Raw genomic sequence first — 18,260 nt, 5'->3', positions numbered from 1 at the left:
ACCTCTGTCACCTTCCTCCTTCTTCTCTTCTCTGTATAACTCCGTGAACAACTCTGAGCAGTCCAGATGTGGAGTGCACATAAGGAAGAGATTACTGGATAGCCCACTCTCTCCTCTACTGATTCCACCTCATCTCATTCGGATCACCTCTAACTCCCTCCTCCCTCATCTCTTCTTCATATAACGCTGTGAACCTCTCTGGGTGACCCTGACGGTAGAGAAACTTTTCATCTTTAACGTAGATGTTTTATCAATGGTGCTGTATAGAAGGAGAAACTATGAAACTACTGTAAAAATAAGACCGATAACTGGAAGCAGGAGGCTTAAGTCCAAACCCTGACTCCAGGGAGCTCCTGACTCCAGGGAGCTCCTGATTCCAAGGAACATTAAATGACAGGAGCTCATCAAATGCCTCCATACCTGCACTGAAACCAAGCACCACACAAGGGCCAACAAGTTTCAGGGCAAGACACACCAAGCAAATTCTCCAGCAACAAGGAACACAGCCCTGAGCTCCAACATACAGGCAGCGCAAAGTCACCCCAAAACCACAGACATCCCATAACTCATTACTGGACATTTCATTGCACTTCAGAGAGAAGAAATACAGCTCCACCCACCAGAACACCGACACAAGCTTCCCTAACGAAGAAACCTTGACAAGCCACCTGTACAAACCCACACAGAGCGAGGAAAGGCCACAATAAAGAGAACTCCACAAACTGCCAGAATACAGAAAGGACACCCCAAACTCAGCAATTTAAACAAGATGAAGAGACAGAGGAATACCCAGCAGATAAAGGAACAGGATAAATGCCCACCAAATCAAAAGAAAGAGGAAGAGATAGGGAATCTACCTGATAAAGAATTCCGAATAATGATAGTGAAATTGATCCAAAATCTTGAAATCAAAATGGAATCACAGATAGATAGCCTGGAGACAAGGATTGAGAAGATGCAAGAAAGGTTTAACAAGGACCTACAAGAAATAAAAGAGAGTCAATATATAATGAATAATGCAATAAATGAAATTAAAAACCCTCTGGAGGCAACAAAGAGTAGAATAACAGAGGCAGAAGATAGGATTAGTGAATTAGAAGATAGAATGGTAGAAATAAATGAATCAGAGAGGATAAAAGAAAAACGAATTAAAAGAAATGAGGACAATCTCAGAGACGTCCAGGACAATATTAAACGCTACAACATTCGAATCATAGGGGTCCCAGAAGAAGACAAAAAGAAAAACCATGAGAAAATACTTGAGGAAAAAATAGTTGAAAACTTCCCTAAAATGGGGAAGGAAATAATCACCCAAGTCCAAGAAACCCAGAGAGTCCCAAACAGGAGAAACCAAAGGTGAAACACCCTAAGACACATATTAATCAAATTAACAAAGATCAAACACAAAGAACAAATATTAAAAGCAGCAAGGGAAAAACAATAAATAACACACAAGGGAATTCCCATAAGGATAACAGCTGATCTTTCGATAGAAACTCTTCAAGCCAGGAGGGAATGGCAAGACATACTTAAAGTGATGAAAGAAAATAACCTACAGCCCTGATTATTGTACCCAGCAAGGATCTCATTCAAATATGAAGGAGAAATCAAAAGCTTTTCAGACAAGCAAAAGCTGAGAGAATTCAGCACCATCAAACCAGCTCTCCAACAAATACTAAAGGATATTCTCTAGACAGGAAACACAAAAACGGTGTATAAAATCAAACCCAAAACAATAAAGTAAATGGCAATGGGATCATACTTATCAGTAATTACCTTAAACGTAAATGGGTTGAATGCCCCAACCAAAAGACAAAGACTGAGTGAATGGCTACAAAAACAAGACCCCTACGTATGTTGTCAAAAGAGACCCACCTCAAAACAGGGGACACATACAGACTGAAAGTGAAAGGCTGGAAAAAGATTTTCCATGCAAATAGGGACCAAAAGAAAGCAGGAGAAGCAATACTTATATCAGATAAAATAGACTTTAAAACAAAGGCTGTGAAAAGAGACAAAGATGGTCACTACATAATGATCAAAGGATCAATCCAAGAAAAAGATATAACAATTATAAATATATATGCACCCAACATGGGAGCACCGCAATATGTAAGACAAATGCTAACAAGTATGAAAGGAGAAATTAACAATAACACAATAATAGTGGGAGACTTTAATACCCCACTCACACCTAGGGATAGATCAACTAAACATAAAATTAACAAGGAAACACAAACTTTACATGATACAATAGACCACTTAGACCTAATTGATATCTATAGGACATTTCATCCCAAAACAATGAATTTCACCTTTTTCTCAAGCGCACATGGAACCTTCTCCAGGATAGATCACATCCTGGGCCATAAATCTAGCCTTGGTAAATTCAAAAAAATAGAAATCATTCCAAGTATCTTTTCTGACCACAATGCAGTAAGATTAGATCTCAATTACAGGAGAAAAACTATTAAAAATTCCAACATATGGAGGCTGAACAACACGCTTCTGAATGACCAACAAATCACAGAAGAAATCAAAAAAGAAATAAAAATTTGCATAGAAAGAATAAAAACGAAAAAACAACAACCCAAAACCTATGGGACACTTTAAAAGCAGTCCTAAGGGGAAAATTCATAGCAATACAGGCATACCTCAAGAAACAAGAAAAAAGTCAAATAAATAACCTAACTCTACACCTAAAGCAACTAGAAAAGGAAGAAATGAAGAACCCCAGGGTTAGTAGAAGGAAAGAAATCTTAAAAATTAGGGCAGAAATAAATGCAAAAGAAACAAAAGAGACCATAGCAAAAATCAACAAAGCCAAAAGCTGGTTCTTTGAAAGGATAAATAAAATTGACAAACCATTAGCCAGACTCATCAAGAAACAAAGGGAGAAAAATCAAATCAATAAAATTGGAAAGGAAAATGGAGAGATCACAACAGACAACACAGAAATGCAAAGGATCATAAGAGACTACTATCACCAATTATATGCCAATAAAATGGACAACGTGGAAGAAATGGACAAATTCTTAGAAAACTACAACTTTCCAAAACTCGACCAGGAAGACATAGAAAATCTTAACAGACCCATCACAAGCACGGAAATTGAAACTGTAATCAAAAATCTTCCAGCAAACAAAAGCCCCGGTCCAGACGGCTTCACAGCTGAATTCTACCAAAAATTTAGAGAAGAGCTAACACCTATCCTGCTCAAACTCTACCAGAAAATTGCAGAGGAAGGTAAACTTCCAAACTCATTCTATGAGGCCACCATCACCCTAATACCAAAACCTGACAAAGATGCCACAAAAAAAGAAAACTACAGGCCAATATCACTGATGAACATAGATGCAAAAATCCGTAACAAAATTCTAGCAATCAGAATCCAACAACACATTAAAAAGATCATACACCATGACCAAGTGGGCTTTATCCCAGGGATGCAAGGATTCTTCAATATCCGCAAATCAATCAATGTAATACACCACATTAACAAATTGAAAAATAAAAACCATATGATTATCTCAATAGATGCAGAGAAAGCCTTTGACAAAATTCAACATCCATTTATGATAAAAACTCTCCAGAAAGCAGGAATAGAAGGAACATACCTCAACATAATAAAGGCTATATATGACAAACCCACAGCAAACATTATCCTCAATGGTGAAAAATTGAAAGCATTTCCTCTAAAGTCAGGAACAAGACAAGGGTGCCCACTTTCACCTTTACTATTCAACATAGTTTTGGAAGTTTTGGCCACAGCAGTCAGAGCACAAAAAGAAATAAAAGGAATCCAAATTGGAAAAGAAGAAGTAAAACTCTCACTATTTGCAGATGACATGATCCTCTCTACATAGAAAACCCTAAAGACTCCACCAGAAAATTACTAGAACTAATCAATGGTGATAGTAAAGTTGCAGGATATAAAATCAACACACAGAAATCCCTTGCATTCCTATACACTAACATGAGAAAATAAGAAATTAAGGAAACAATTCCATTCACCATTGCAACGGAAAGAATAAAATACTTAGGAATATATCTACCTACAGAAACTAAAGACCTATATATAGAAAACTATAAAACACTGGTGAAAGAAATCAAAGAGGACACTAATAGATGGAGAAATATACCATGTTCATGGATTGGAAGAATCAATATAGTGAAAATAAGTATACTACCCAAAGCAATTTATAGATTCAATGCAATCCCCATCAAGGTACCAACGGTATTCTTCACAGAGCTAGAACAAATAATTTCACAATTTGTATGGAAATACAAAAAAACCTCGAATAGCCAAAGCTATCTTGAGAAAGAAGAAGGGAACTGGAAGAATCAACCTACCTGACTTCAGGCTCTATTACAAAGCCACAGTCATCAAGACAGTATGGTACTGGCACAAAGACAGAAATATTGATCAATGGAACAAAATAGAAAGCCCAGAGATAAATTCACGCACATATGGACACCTTATTTTTGACAAAGGAGGCAAGAATATACAATGGATTAAAGACAATCTCTTTAACAAGTGGTGCTGGAAAAACTGGTCAACCACTTGTAAAACAATGAAACTAGAACACTTTCTAACACCATACACAAAAATAAACTCAAAATGGATTAAAGATCTCAACGTAAGACCAGAAACTATAAAACTCCTAGAGAGAACATAGGCAAAACACTCTCCAACATACATCACAGCAGGACCCTCTATGACCCACCTCCCAGAATATTGGAAATAAAAGCAAAAATAAACAAATGGGACATAATTAAACTTAAAAGCTTCTGCACAACAAAGGAAACTATTAGCAAGGTGAAAAGGCAGCCTTCAGAATGGGAGAAAATAATAGCAAATGAAGCAACTGACAAACAACTAATCTCAAAAATATACAAGCAACTCCTACAGCTCAACTCCAGAAAAATAAATGACCCAATCAAAAAATGGGCCAAAGAACTAAATAGACATTTCTCCAAAGAAGACATACAGATGGCTAACAAACACATGAAAAGATGCTCAACATCACTCAGTATCAGAAAAATGCAAATCAAAATCACTATGAGGTACCATTTCACACCAGTCAGAATGGCTGCGATCCAAAAGTCTACAAGCAATAAATGGTGGAGAGGGTGTGGAGAAAAGGGAACCCTCTTACACTGTTGGTGGGAATGCAAACTAGAACAGCCACTATGGAGAACAGTGTGGAGATTCCTTCAAAAACTGGAAATAGAACTGCCTTATGATCCAGCAATCCCACTGCTGGGCATACACACTGAGGAAACCAGAATTGAAAGAGACACGTGTACCCCAATGTTCATCGCAGCACTGTTTATAATAGCCAGAACATGGAAGCAACCTAGATGCCCATCAGCAGATGAATGGATAAGAAAGCTGTGGTACATATACACAATGGAGTATTACTCAGCCATTAAAAAGAATACATTTGAATCAGTTCTAACGAGGTGGATGAAACTGGAACCTATTATACAGAGTGAAGTAAGCCAGAAAGAAAAACACCAATAAAGTATACTAACACATATATATGGAATTTAGAAAGATGGTAACAATAACCCTGTGTACAAGACAGCAAAAGAGACACTGATGCATAGATCAGTCTTATGGAATCTGTGGGAAAGGGAGAGGGAGAGGGTGGGGAGATTTGGGAGAATGGCATTGAAACATGTATAATATCATGTATGAAACCAGTCACCAGTCCAGGTTCGATGCACGATACTGGATGCTTGGGGCTGGTGCACTGGGACGACCCAGAGGGAGGGTATGGGGAGGGAGGAGGGAGGAGGGTTCAGGATGGGGAGCACGGGTATACCTGTGGTGGATTCATTTTGATGTTTGGCAAAACTAATACAATATTGTAAAGTTTAAAAATAAAATTAAATTAAAAAAAGAAATAAATAAAATGAGGTTCATAACTAAGCCTACTCCTTAAAAAAAAAATAAATAAATAATAAAATGCATCATACATAAATGTATCACAACAAAATATTTTTCAAATATTTTGATGGGGGATAAATAAAGTTATTAATGTCTGAACCCAGTTAATCCTCAATATCTCCCCTGTGACCCAGTGAAGGGCATAAAAGTAAAAGTTGAGTGTTTAGGTCAACAAACAGGACAAACAGGAAGTATGATTCTGATTCCCATATCCCTTTTTGTGAGTAAACCATCTTCTATTCCTTGAAAATTAAGATTATTTCCACATTCTCATGAAATACATGAAGTGAAATTTATGACCAATGAACTTCTATACCAAAAAAATGAAAGATATGCTTACTAGTTGGAGAAATTACAGCTAATTTGCAACCGTGTTTATAACCAGGATCCACTCCCATCAAGGTACGCCCTGGGACAGGGCTTGTTAAAAGGAGCTGACGAAGATTCCGTCCAAACATCATTACTGACTCCTTCTCTGCATCTGATGTTAGTTTGGCTCTTTAGAAACAGAAAAGGAGAAGAAAAAAGATAAAGTATTCAGTTTTTAGTTCATTCAAATTTTCTTCCAGAAAAACAACACAATTTATTTTGTACAATTATTCCTCACTAGTGCATTCATTATAACAAAGTAACTTAATAGAAAAAAAAATCACATACAAAATTTCATTGAGTCTCTTTTTGCTAATTTCAATAATACATGAACCACAAACAATTTTGTGGCATCAAACCTGCAGAGTTTGTCATACTGCCCTTCTTCTCCATCTGCTCTCCCTTATATAAGTAATCTACATGTACACAGATATTTATCCGTGTATATGATAGAGACAGAGTATATCAAGATTTGGACATTACATAGAATGTCAAATTGAAGTTTATCAGCTGATTAAAAATATAAACATATGATTAGTGATAAATTATTGAACCCCAGTAGCCTCCTCCATCAATACTTAGTTTTATACCTTTCACCTAAATATCTCTCAGTGCCATCTTCTCATTCTATTCCATCCCCTTTGGCATTCTCACAGTGATGTGACATGATCAAAGATACTAATATCAGTCCAGAACCATACCTCATATAAATAACTCTCCAATTTTATCCAGAGAAGCTTTTAAAAGTCAAATTTTAAAACTTTTTCTAGGATAAAAACATGTATGTCTGTATTGGGCTTAAGGGCTTCCCCAGTGGCTCAGCAGTAAAGAATTCGCCTGCAATGCAGGAGATCCAGGTTATATCCCTGGGTCGAGAAGATCCCCTGGAGGAGGGCAAGGCAACCCACTCCAGTAGTCTTGCCTGGAGAATCCCATGGACAGAGGAGCCTGGCGGGCTACAGTCAATAGCATCGCAAACGGTCAGACACGACTGAAGCTGAAGCGACTGAGCACATTGGACTTAAGAGGCATTTGGAAACTAAGTTTTACATCATTCATCTACTTAACAAAAGTTCTTAATGTATTATCTACTGAAATTCAAAAAGAATCTATAAAAAGTATCTCTTCTCTATTAGACAAGGTTAAGAAAAAAAGTACATACCAATGGCCACAAAAACAAAAGCAATTCAGAGCACGGGTCAGTGTTGAGATAGAATTATCTACATATCTAAAGGCATACATAGCTAACTAAAGCTAACAAACATTTGTTTTGGGGGCTTAATTCAGTTTCTTAAGGCTTTTCCCCCATTTTGTCTAATATTTCAACATCATTCTCCCTGTATTTAGCCAAGCAACATGCAAATATCATTATAAGTATTTCTAAATCTTCACTTTTTATTTATTGAGTGAGCATCTGCATTCAGTCTTACATAAGGTACTGTAATCAGTGTGAGAGATACAAAACTGAAAAAAAAAAAAAACAAACCCTGCCCTGGAGATCACTGTTGAGTGAAAGAAACAGAAAAATTAAACAGATGAGTACAATATACATGACAGGGATGGCTAAATTAGGAGAACTTCCTAAAAGAAATGTCTTCTCAGGTGAATCAAGAAGGATAAGTAATAGTTAAGCAAACAAAGGCAGGAAGAGTGGCTGAACAGCATAGGAGAAAATATTACAGGCAATAGAAACAGCATATATAAAAGTTCATGGTTCATTTATAGAAAAAGCAAGTAATATCACACAAAAAAGTAAAAAGAAATATCAAGACAAAGGGCTGCAGAGGAAAGGTTTTTCTAAAGAGCTTGGATTTCATTCTGGAGACAAAGAAGATCCACTGAAGGATTTTAAGTTAGAAGAGTGTGAAATAATCAGATGGGAATTTTAGGACAGCAATGTGGAACATATATTAGGAAATTCAAGACAGAGATCATCTATGACCCTAGTACAGTTATTCAGATAAGAAACAATGATATCCTGAACTAATCACAGATATATTTTCTCCTAGTAAAGATGGAGATAAAGAGGAGCCAAAATCAAGATACAATAAAAGACAGTATAGAAGACAACATTTGATAATACTGATAATGTAGTCTCGATGAAAGAGGTATGCGTAAAAAAAGGAAACATGGATAACTGATCATGAAGTCAGGGAAACAAAAATGTAGAAGCAGACTATGAATCTCAGTCAACTGAGTAAAGTAGCTGCAAAATAATACAGTCTACATGATCTCTTTTAACATGCACACATGAATGGAGAAAAAGTCTGGCAAACTAAGTAGTGGAAGTATGTGCTTTTTTTTTCCTTTGTGTTTTACTCATTCTTTCAATTTTTCTACATTTGGACAAATTTCTTTTTAATTAGAGAATTAAAGTACTTCTCTTTAAGAAACAAATCTTAAGGGGTTTTCCCTCTCAACGCTGTTAAGGTAATTACAAGTGTTTCTACCAAGTGACACATCTGTAGACAATGTCTGCAAACCAACTTATGGACTGGAATTAAGATATATTTTTTTAACTACAGGCATTTTAGAAAAAGGGAAGGGAAGTGCTCTCGCTTGCCACTGCTAAAGTCAGAGAAGAATTATACATTAAATATCCCACACCAAACTGAATATATTAAATCTCAATGAGATTATTCTACAGGCAATAAAAATACTCACATCAAATACATACAAAAATGTCAAAAGCACCACTGGATGTTATAATGCAAATAAGAAAATGATAAATATATAGCAAAAAGGGAATTAAAATTTTAGTAAGATAATTTTTTTTTCTTCATTAAGAACAAAAGCCCTTTTTAAAACATTATATCCCAGCACTCAAAAGCAAGTTATGTTACTTCACAGACTTGAAATGAGATAGGGTTCCAAAAGAAACAATATATTTAAGGGATGTCTGGGCTAAAAAGGATGAATCAAGACAATGAACGACCTTGATAAAAAGAAGTTGGACAGAAAGGAGCTATATGTCCTTTTTAAAAGTATCTGCTCACTCCCTACTCTAATGCCTCCAAAGTCAGCGGTCAGGTCCAGGAAAGGAAAAAGAGACAGACACAAAGGCTGCTATAAATTCTAGTGAGGCTGAAGAGATGGCTACAATTTCTAGTTTTTGGTGACTCTTGCTAAAACCTTTAAATAAGTCAGAATAAAGAAAATCTATAGCACAAAGGAAAGAATATATGAAGGCATGGCTGGTGTCTAAAGGCTAACTACCAAGATAAAGGTTAGAGAGAGAGGTAGAAGAGAGGGTTTTTACCTCCCAACATTTCTGTCCATCTCCTCCCCTACAGATAATTCAGTACCTCACCTCTTTTGCAGTTCTTTGTAAACCTTAGTTCTTCTGCTAGTCCATTTAGATGGTCACTTTAACAGTCTCATAATATTTGCTCATCACTGCTGATGATTATTCCTCCGAACAACTCCCATTTGGAGTTTAAAACATATATATTAGCTTTCTCTCATAGTAACATATTCCTCACGCACTCTACTGATTTCCTTATGCCTTTTTTGGCTCTCTTACCTCTGAAACTGCTGCCAATTAACTTCTCTATTAACTGCTTAGTTTGTTTCTCCCAAGCCAAATCTCTCATCAATAAAACCATTTGTTTGGCTTGGTTGTCAAACTGAAATACTGGTATTGCAGAACTGGAAGGGGTATACATTAAGTGGTCAAGATTTGAAAAGTATACTGTGTAATTAAGAGCTATGTTTTGTGATCTATGCATGTGAATGCCTCTACAGATTGAAATCTAGGCTTAAATTTAAGACTCTGTGATTCTGACTCAGTTCTCTGGCTTGGTTAATGGATCGACAAATATTTACTGCACGCTTTTATGGGCCTATTACCATACGTAAAAGTAAACAGTACACAAAGTTAAACAACACAAGATGCATACCTGAACTCTCTACAAAGGAGAGGATAAATAAGGCGTTTAAAGGAATCATCCAGTGAGTTGTATAAGATCTTCATTAACTCTGGCCTTGCAAAGCCACGTGGTCTCCACCTGTAAAAAAGAAAAGCCTATACTAACACTGATGTAACAAGAATAAGACCATAAAAGGGCTCCTGGAAGAGGAGGGGGAAGTGGAAAAGAAAAGAGGGGGAAGAAACTTTACTGAAGCCAAAGTAACATAATCTGTGAGGAGAGGCTGTGATGTCTGAAAATTATTACTATGACATCTGGAGTTCTTATTTTTAAAAACCTGGTAACCATGGTCACACACAAAACTTAAGGAAGGAAAAACCTATTCTGGGGAGAGTCCCCAAGGCATTATTAATAATGGTCAAAATTGTTAAGCTATAAGAAAGTCACAAAAATTACTGAAGCGCTGCTACAGACTGAATTATGTCCCTAAAATTAGTATGTTGAAACCCTAACCACTAAGTTGGATGGAGATGTGGCTGTTGAGAGATAATTAGGTTTAGATGAGGTCATGAAGGCAGGGTCTCCATGATGGGATTAGTGCCCACATAAGAAGAAACATCAGATACCCACCTCTCCACAATGCCAGGTGAGGACATAATGAGAAGCAAGCCAAAAAGAGGGTTCCCATCAAAATCCACATCAGCCTGACCTTGATCTTCGACCTCCAGCTTCCAGAACTGGGAGAAAATTTCTATTGTTTAAGCCACCCAGTCTATGGTATTTTGTTATGGCAGCTGAAGCTAAGACAAGCACTGTATCCTTCTTTCACTATTTCTTAATCTCTTCCTGTGGAGAAGGCAATGGCACCCCACTCCAGTACTCTTGCCTGGAAAATCCCATGGACGGAGGAGCCTGGAAGGCTGCAGTCCATGAAGTCGCTAAGAGTCGGACACCACCGAGCGACTTCACTTTCAGTTTTCACTTTCACGCACTGGAGAAGGAAATGGCAACCCACTCCAGTGTTCTTGCCTAGAGAATCCCAGGGATGGGGGAGCCTGGTGGGCTGCCATCTATGGGGTCGCACAGAGTCGGACACGACTAAAGAGACCTAGCAACAGCAGCAGCAGCAATCTCTTCCTGAGAATTAAAATAGATTGAGGAAAGGAGAAATTCTGTTTTTTTCATTGCCTCTTGTCATTCTTGAGTAGAACTCACTCTATTCCTGAGGTTGTACTGCTCTATTAGGCAGTATATCTGCACACATACTGATAAATATAAATATCAGAGAACCCATCATTAGTAGAAATTTGAGAAAGAATAGTAAGATAAAAACACAAGCTAAAAAGGACAAACAAATTCAGCCCTACCCCTTCTGTTTTCTCTACAACTACAGCATTTCTGCCTGCATCCTTCAACGGCTCTTGAATAGAAAAATACTAATATTTTATCAATCGTTCTTAATAAACCATTAATATACACTGTCATCTCCCTTACTTATCTCAGCTAGGAAATTAACTAAATTTCAGTGAACAAATATTTAAGCATTTCTAATATGATACAAGAGCTTCCCTGGTGGCTCTGCGATAAAGAATCCACCTGCAATGCAGGAGACCTGGGTTTGATCCCTGGCTTGGGAAGATCCCTTAGAGAAAGGAATGGCTATCCACCCCAGTATTCTTGCCCGGAAAATTCCATGGACAGAGGAGCCTGGCAGGCTACCGTCCATGGGGTCAGAAACGAACACAACTGAGCGTGCATAAAGACACACACACACACGAAAGGCTACAGAACAACTAACTGAATCCCTTCCATAGAAGGGTATTACTTGAGTAGAATACAGTTTTGCTTCTTAATTTGAATGAATGCAATTTTATGTAGAACATATATCCTTCCTTCCATCCAAACCCTGTTTCTCCCTACTGTCACCTATTCCTGATGTCATGAGAGGTAGAAGAACTAAGATGTGAATTAAGGCACAGTTATTATTTTTATATTCTGTCGCTGTTACAGGCATACCTCAGAGATACTGTCAGTTAGATAGGTTCCAGACCACCACAATAAAGTATCACAATTAAGTGAGTTACATGACGTTTTTGATTTCCTAGAGCATATATAAGAGTAATGTTTATACTATACTGTAGTCTTTTAAGTGTGTAATACTGTTATGACAATGATTCTTCCTCTAACTCAACAGTTAAACATCTCTGAATAAATACTAAGAAGGGCAGCACTTTAATTAAAATCCCACAATACAAAAGACATGGTACATAAGATGTGTACAATGAAGCACACAGATTAAGACAGAGGTCACAAACCTCAGATTCCTACATGGGTCAAGAAAGTACTGTAAAATTGGGGCTCTGTCACAACCCAGAGGGGCAGGCAGGGGTGGGAGGTGGGAGGGAGGTTCAAGAGAGAAGGGACATAAGTACACCTATAGCTAATTCATGCTGCTGTATGGCAGAAATCAAACCAATATTGTAAAGCAATCATCCTTCAATTAAAAATAAAGAAATTAAAATTAAAAAAAATTTTTTTAAAGAAAGTACTATAAACAAATGAAAAAGACCCAGGGCTTACATGTGTGTTTTTGACAGAGACATGCTTTGCTAACCCCTTTAGACAAAGAAACATACTCCACTTTGGCAAAGAAATACACTCCCCCCGATTTTATATCTATAGATAAAGGTAGGCTCTCTCCATCTAGCTTTCATTTTCCCATATTTAAAAGAGAAATGGATATAGGGTACAATTCCCTTTAAATCTACTACATGACAATCTACTACAGAACCACTTTAGTGTAGCATTTTCTCAAAGTGATATGACAAACATTTGGGGACAGAATGATTTACTATATGACTATCCCATGCACTGACACTAAAAGCTAATTTTAAAAAATAAAAAAGGCTAGTGGCCAGTAATTCATTCACTATTCATATGATATCTGATAAAATTTTGTCTCAATTATCCTTAATGAACAAAAGACTTCAGATATAGTATACACAATATGTTTCTGTTAATTCATCTTTTTCAAAAAAGAAAAAATGCTCTTTAGAAAAGATTTGGAGAAGGCAATGGCAACCTACTCCAGTGTTCTGGAAAATCCCATGGGCGCAAGAGCCCGGCAGGCTGCAGTCCATGGGGTCACGAAGAGTCGGACACAACTGAGCGACTTCACTGTCATTTTTCACTTTCATGCATTGGAGAAGGAAATGGCAACCCACTCCACTGTTCTTGCCTGGAGAATCCCAGGGACGGGGGAGCCTGGTGGGCTGCTGTCTATGGGGTCACACAGAGTCGGACATGACTGGAGCAATTTAGCAGCGGTAGCAGCAGCATAAAAGATTTATATGATACAGATTAAACTGAAAGTCCTTCTTCCCAGAAATAGCCATTATTAATAATTCTTACATACTTGCCAGATAGTTCCTATTTCAACACACACGTTTTTATAAAAACGTAAAAAAGATACATATCTATCCATTGTTTATTTTTTAACACAACGGACATCTTTCCATATAGATCTCGATAAAGCATTTTTAAAATGAAAGAAAGAAATTCTGTAAAAACCTGTTTTGTATGCACCACTTGCAGAACTCTTTCTTTACTCCATCAGGAATGTTAACCTTGACAGTCAGTATCTTCAAATTTTCTCCACGGTTAATTGCCAGAATCTGAGTGCAAACATATAGAGTAAAGAATGATGATCCACAAAATACATAAATGATCAATTTAATCAGTCAACACTTGTGAAACAAACTGGGTGGTTACCCAGGTTACAGTTCTATCAGTTCATTTATTTACCAAGAATGTATTCAAAAACACTCATTTTTAAATACTTTTTTCCAAAATAAAATAGAGCTACAAAGCCTATGACAGTCACAGGAAGAGACTTCAGTGATCTAAAATCTCATTTCAGATTCTACTAACTCAAAGTTTTTGATCACCTAGAGCTCCAAATTACTGTAGATGGTGACTGCAGCCATGAAATTAAAAAGACACTTGCTCCTTGGAAGAAAAGCTATGACCAACCTAGACAGCATATTAAAAAGCAGAGACATTACTTTGCCAACAAAGGTCTGTCTAGTCAAAGTTATGGTTTTTTAAGTAGTCATGGATGGATGTGAGAGTTGGACTATAAAGAAAGCTGAGTGCCAAAGAATTGATGCTTTCAAACTGTGGTGTTGGAGAAGACTCTTTAGAGTCCCTTGGACTGCAAGGAGATCAAACCAGTCCATCCTAAAGGAAATCAGTCCTGAATATTCATTGGAAGGACTGATGCTGAAGCTGAAACTCCAGTACCTTGGCCACCTGATGCCAAGAATTGACTCACTGGAAGAGACCCTGATGCTGGGAAAGACTGAAAGTGGGAGGAAAAAGGGATGACAGAGGATGAGGTAGTTGGATGGCATCACCAACTCAATGGACATGAGTTTGAGTAAGCTCCGGGAGTTGGTGATAGACAGGGAAACCTGGCGTGCTGCTGCAGTCCATGGGGTCGCAACGAGTTGGACATGACTGAGCAACTGAACTGAACTGAGAGCAGAGGTTCCTTACCTCTGGGATCTACTGCCTGATGATCTGCGATAGAGCTAATGTAATAATAACAGAAATACAGTACACAATAAATAGAAGTAATAGAAACAAAGCGCACTATAAATGTAAAGGGCTTAAATCACCCTGAAACCATCCACTCCACATCCTACCCCACCCCCACACCCCAAGCCTATAGAAAAATAATCTTCCACAAAACTGGTCCCTGGTGCCAAAAAGTTTGGGGACTATAAACTAGGCTTAAAAGGATATACTTCCTTCATTTGTTAAAAGACATCACTAAGATAAATACAAATATGCAAAACTCTAAGTGGAATATTTAACAACTACTAATCATTACCATTTATTGAGCACTTACTAATTGTCAGGTCCATCTAAGCACTAAATATGTCACCTCATTTATCTTCAAAGCCACCAGTAATGCATGTGCTATCATCTTACTTTTATATGATAATTCTTCTAAAACTAACTTGTCCAAGACCAAAAAGCCAGCAAGTAGCAAAGGAGGAATTTAAATTCACATCAAGCTGTCTCTGCTCTTTATCAGTATATTAAAAGAATAATTATTTTAAAACACATTAAAAACACTCCTCAAAAACAGCAAACAAAGCAAACCTAAAGCAAGCAGAAGGAAGAAAATAATAAACAATGGAAGGGAACTAAATAAAATACAGAATAGAGAACAACAAAAAATATCAACAAAACCAGAAGCTAGGTCTTGGAAAATATCAGCAAAATCAACAAGCCTTTCAATAGATGACCAAGGCAAAGAAGGAGACATTCCAATTATCACAATCAGGAGTGAAAGGAGCCATTAATATGAATATTATAGAAATAAAAATAAAAGAGTTATAAGAGAATACTACAACTATATGCCAAATTAGGTTAATCAAATGAACAAATTCCTAAAAAGACACCAACTTCCAAAATAGAACAAAAAAGAAACAGAAAATCCACAATGATCCCTAACAAGTAAAAAGATAGAATTAATAATTTTAAATTTTCCCACAAGGAAAAACCCAGGCTCCTATGGCTACACTGCTGAATTCCACTAAATATTTAAAGAAGAATCAATACCAATTCATCACAAACTCCTCGAAAAATACAATAGGAACAAAAAAAGCTTCCTGATTCTGTTTACCCTAATACCAAAACCAGACAAGAACACTGTAAGAAAAATGTAAAGACTGTTACTTCTTATGAATATAGATGCAAACATTCTCAATAAAATACTAGTAATAGTAAACCAAACTCATAAACATACTTAAAAAATTATACATGAGGCTCAAAAGGGATTAATTCCAGGAATGCAAGGTTGATTTAACATCCAAAAAGCAGCTAGCATAATACATCATTAACAATAGAATAAAAAATAAAAATTACACGGTCATGTCGATAAATGCAGAAGTAATATTTGAAAAAATTCCAGCAGTTGTTCATGATAAAAAATACAGAGTAAACTAGGAACAGAAAGCAAACTCTTCAACATGATAAAGGTACATACAAAAACTCCACAGAAAACATAATATTTAACAGTAAAAGACTGGATGTTTTCTCTCTACGATTACAAGGGTGTCTCCTCTTGCACTTCTAGTCAACACTGTATTAAAGGTTCCATCCTGGAAAATTACCCAAGAAATAAAAGGCCTCTAGATTGAAAAGAAAGAAGTAAAACTATCTCTATTTGCAGATAATATGCTCTTGCTTACACTAAATCCTAAGAAATTCACTATAAAACTATTTGAACTAATACAGTTCAGCAAGGTTGCAGGATAATCAGTTTCTACACACTAGCAATAAACATTATGAAAATAATTTTTTAAAATTCTATTTACCATACCACCAGCAAGAATAAAATACTTAGGAATAAATTTAACAAAATACATTTAAAACTTATACTCTTGAAAACTATAAACATTTTTTTTTTAAATTGAACCCAAATAAATGGAAAGACATCCCAGGTCCATGGACCAAAAGGGTTAATATTGCTAAATGGCAATAATCCCCAAATTAATTCATAAATTCAATATAAGCCCTATCAAATCCCAGTCGATTTTGTTGCAGAAATTGAACAAACTCCAAGATTCAAACAGAAATTAAAGGGACCCAGCATAAACAAGTCAATCTTGTTTAAAAAAAGAACAAACCTGGAGGACTGTTGCTTCTCAATTACAAACTACAGTAAACAACAGTGTGGCATTAAAGATAAACATACAGATCAACAGAATAGAACTGACAGTCCAGAAATAAATCTATACATCCACCATCAAGTGAATGTCAGTAACGGTGCTAAGACAGTTTAATGGGGAAAATAGCCTTTTCGGTAAGTGATGCTGGGACAATGGGTGGTCACATGCATAAGTATGAAGTTGGATGGTTTCCACACATCATACACAAAAATTAGCTCAAAATTGATCACACCCCTTGATATAAGACACTTAGAAGAAAATACATGAGAAAATACATAGTCTTAAGTTACATACAGCCTTAGGTAAAACACCACAAGCATAATCAACACAATAAAAAAACTACACAGATGACTTTAACAAGATTATACTCTCTAAACCTCACAGAATACTGTCAAGAAAGTGAAAAGAAAGCCCTTAGCAAAAAAATTTTTTAAAGTTTTGCAAATCGTACATCATACAAAGGACTTACACCTGAACATACAACTCATAACTCAACAGTAAAAAGATACAACCTAACTAAAAATATTCAAAAGGGCCACAGACATATTTTTTCAAAGATAATATAGTAATGTTCAATGAGTACATAAAAAGATGCTCAACATCAGTTTTTACTAGAGAAATGCAAATCAAAACCATAATGAGATATGACTTCATAATAAAATGGCCACAATAAAAAAGACAGAGAGTAAGTATGGATTAGGATATAAAGAAACAGAATCCTCATAAACTGTTGGTGCAAAGGTAAAATAGTGTAGCCACTTTGGACAACAATATGGCAGTTCTTCAAAAGGTTAAAGAAAGATACTATATAATTCAGCAATTTCACTGCTACATAAAAAAGGAAAAGTATATATCTTTTTGAAACTTTATATAGATTTTAAAAGTATTTTCAAGTAAAATGTTAAATACAGAACAAATTGTCAAAGTTTAAAAAACTATAGATACTTTAAAAACACTTTAAATATATTTGAGATATTTCTAAGGTAAACACTGGCAGAAATAATCACTTAAAAATAAATTTTTAATGCAAAATAAACTTTATTTGGGGCTGGACAAAACCTTCAATGTCTGCCAGCTCTCTAAAATAGTGAAAGGAACACTCAACAGTAAATAAAAGTTCTTTATCCAAAGATTTATAGATAATAAATTCATTCATGCAGAATACAATAATAGAGTAGAAGTTACTTAATCTTTATTTATTAAAATATAATACAAGGCCATTCTCACCTTTGCTCCAGAAAAGCACCTAATTCTGCTTTATTGACTATGCCAAAGCCTTTGACTGTGTGGATCACAACAAACTGTGGAAAATTCTGAAAGAGA

The 18,260-nt window shown here is 36.2% G+C and overlaps 1 protein-coding gene across 18 annotated transcripts in view; it reads right to left on the bottom strand.

Annotated features, from left to right (window-relative positions):
• SRBD1 (S1 RNA binding domain 1) overlaps nt 1–18,260 on the bottom strand; it is a 244,657-nt gene that overhangs the window by 179,594 nt on the left and 46,803 nt on the right. For all 18 annotated transcript variants that reach the window (XM_086327142.1, XM_086327143.1, XM_086327144.1 and 15 more), the window contains 3 exons: nt 13,765–13,868; nt 10,225–10,332; nt 6,297–6,454 (listed from right to left, as the gene is read on the bottom strand). In XM_086327142.1, the coding sequence (XP_086183268.1) occupies nt 6,297–6,454; nt 10,225–10,332; nt 13,765–13,868 (370 nt within the window). The remainder of the gene's footprint in view (nt 1–6,296; nt 6,455–10,224; nt 10,333–13,764; nt 13,869–18,260) is intronic.

This window comes from Bos grunniens, chromosome 11 (assembly GCF_055505025.1).
Source record: "Bos grunniens cultivar Pamir isolate PY7600 chromosome 11, Bosgru_T2T1.0, whole genome shotgun sequence".
Lineage (NCBI taxonomy): Eukaryota > Metazoa > Chordata > Mammalia > Artiodactyla > Bovidae > Bos > Bos grunniens.
This window is presented reverse-complemented; position numbering and strand designations above follow the sequence as displayed.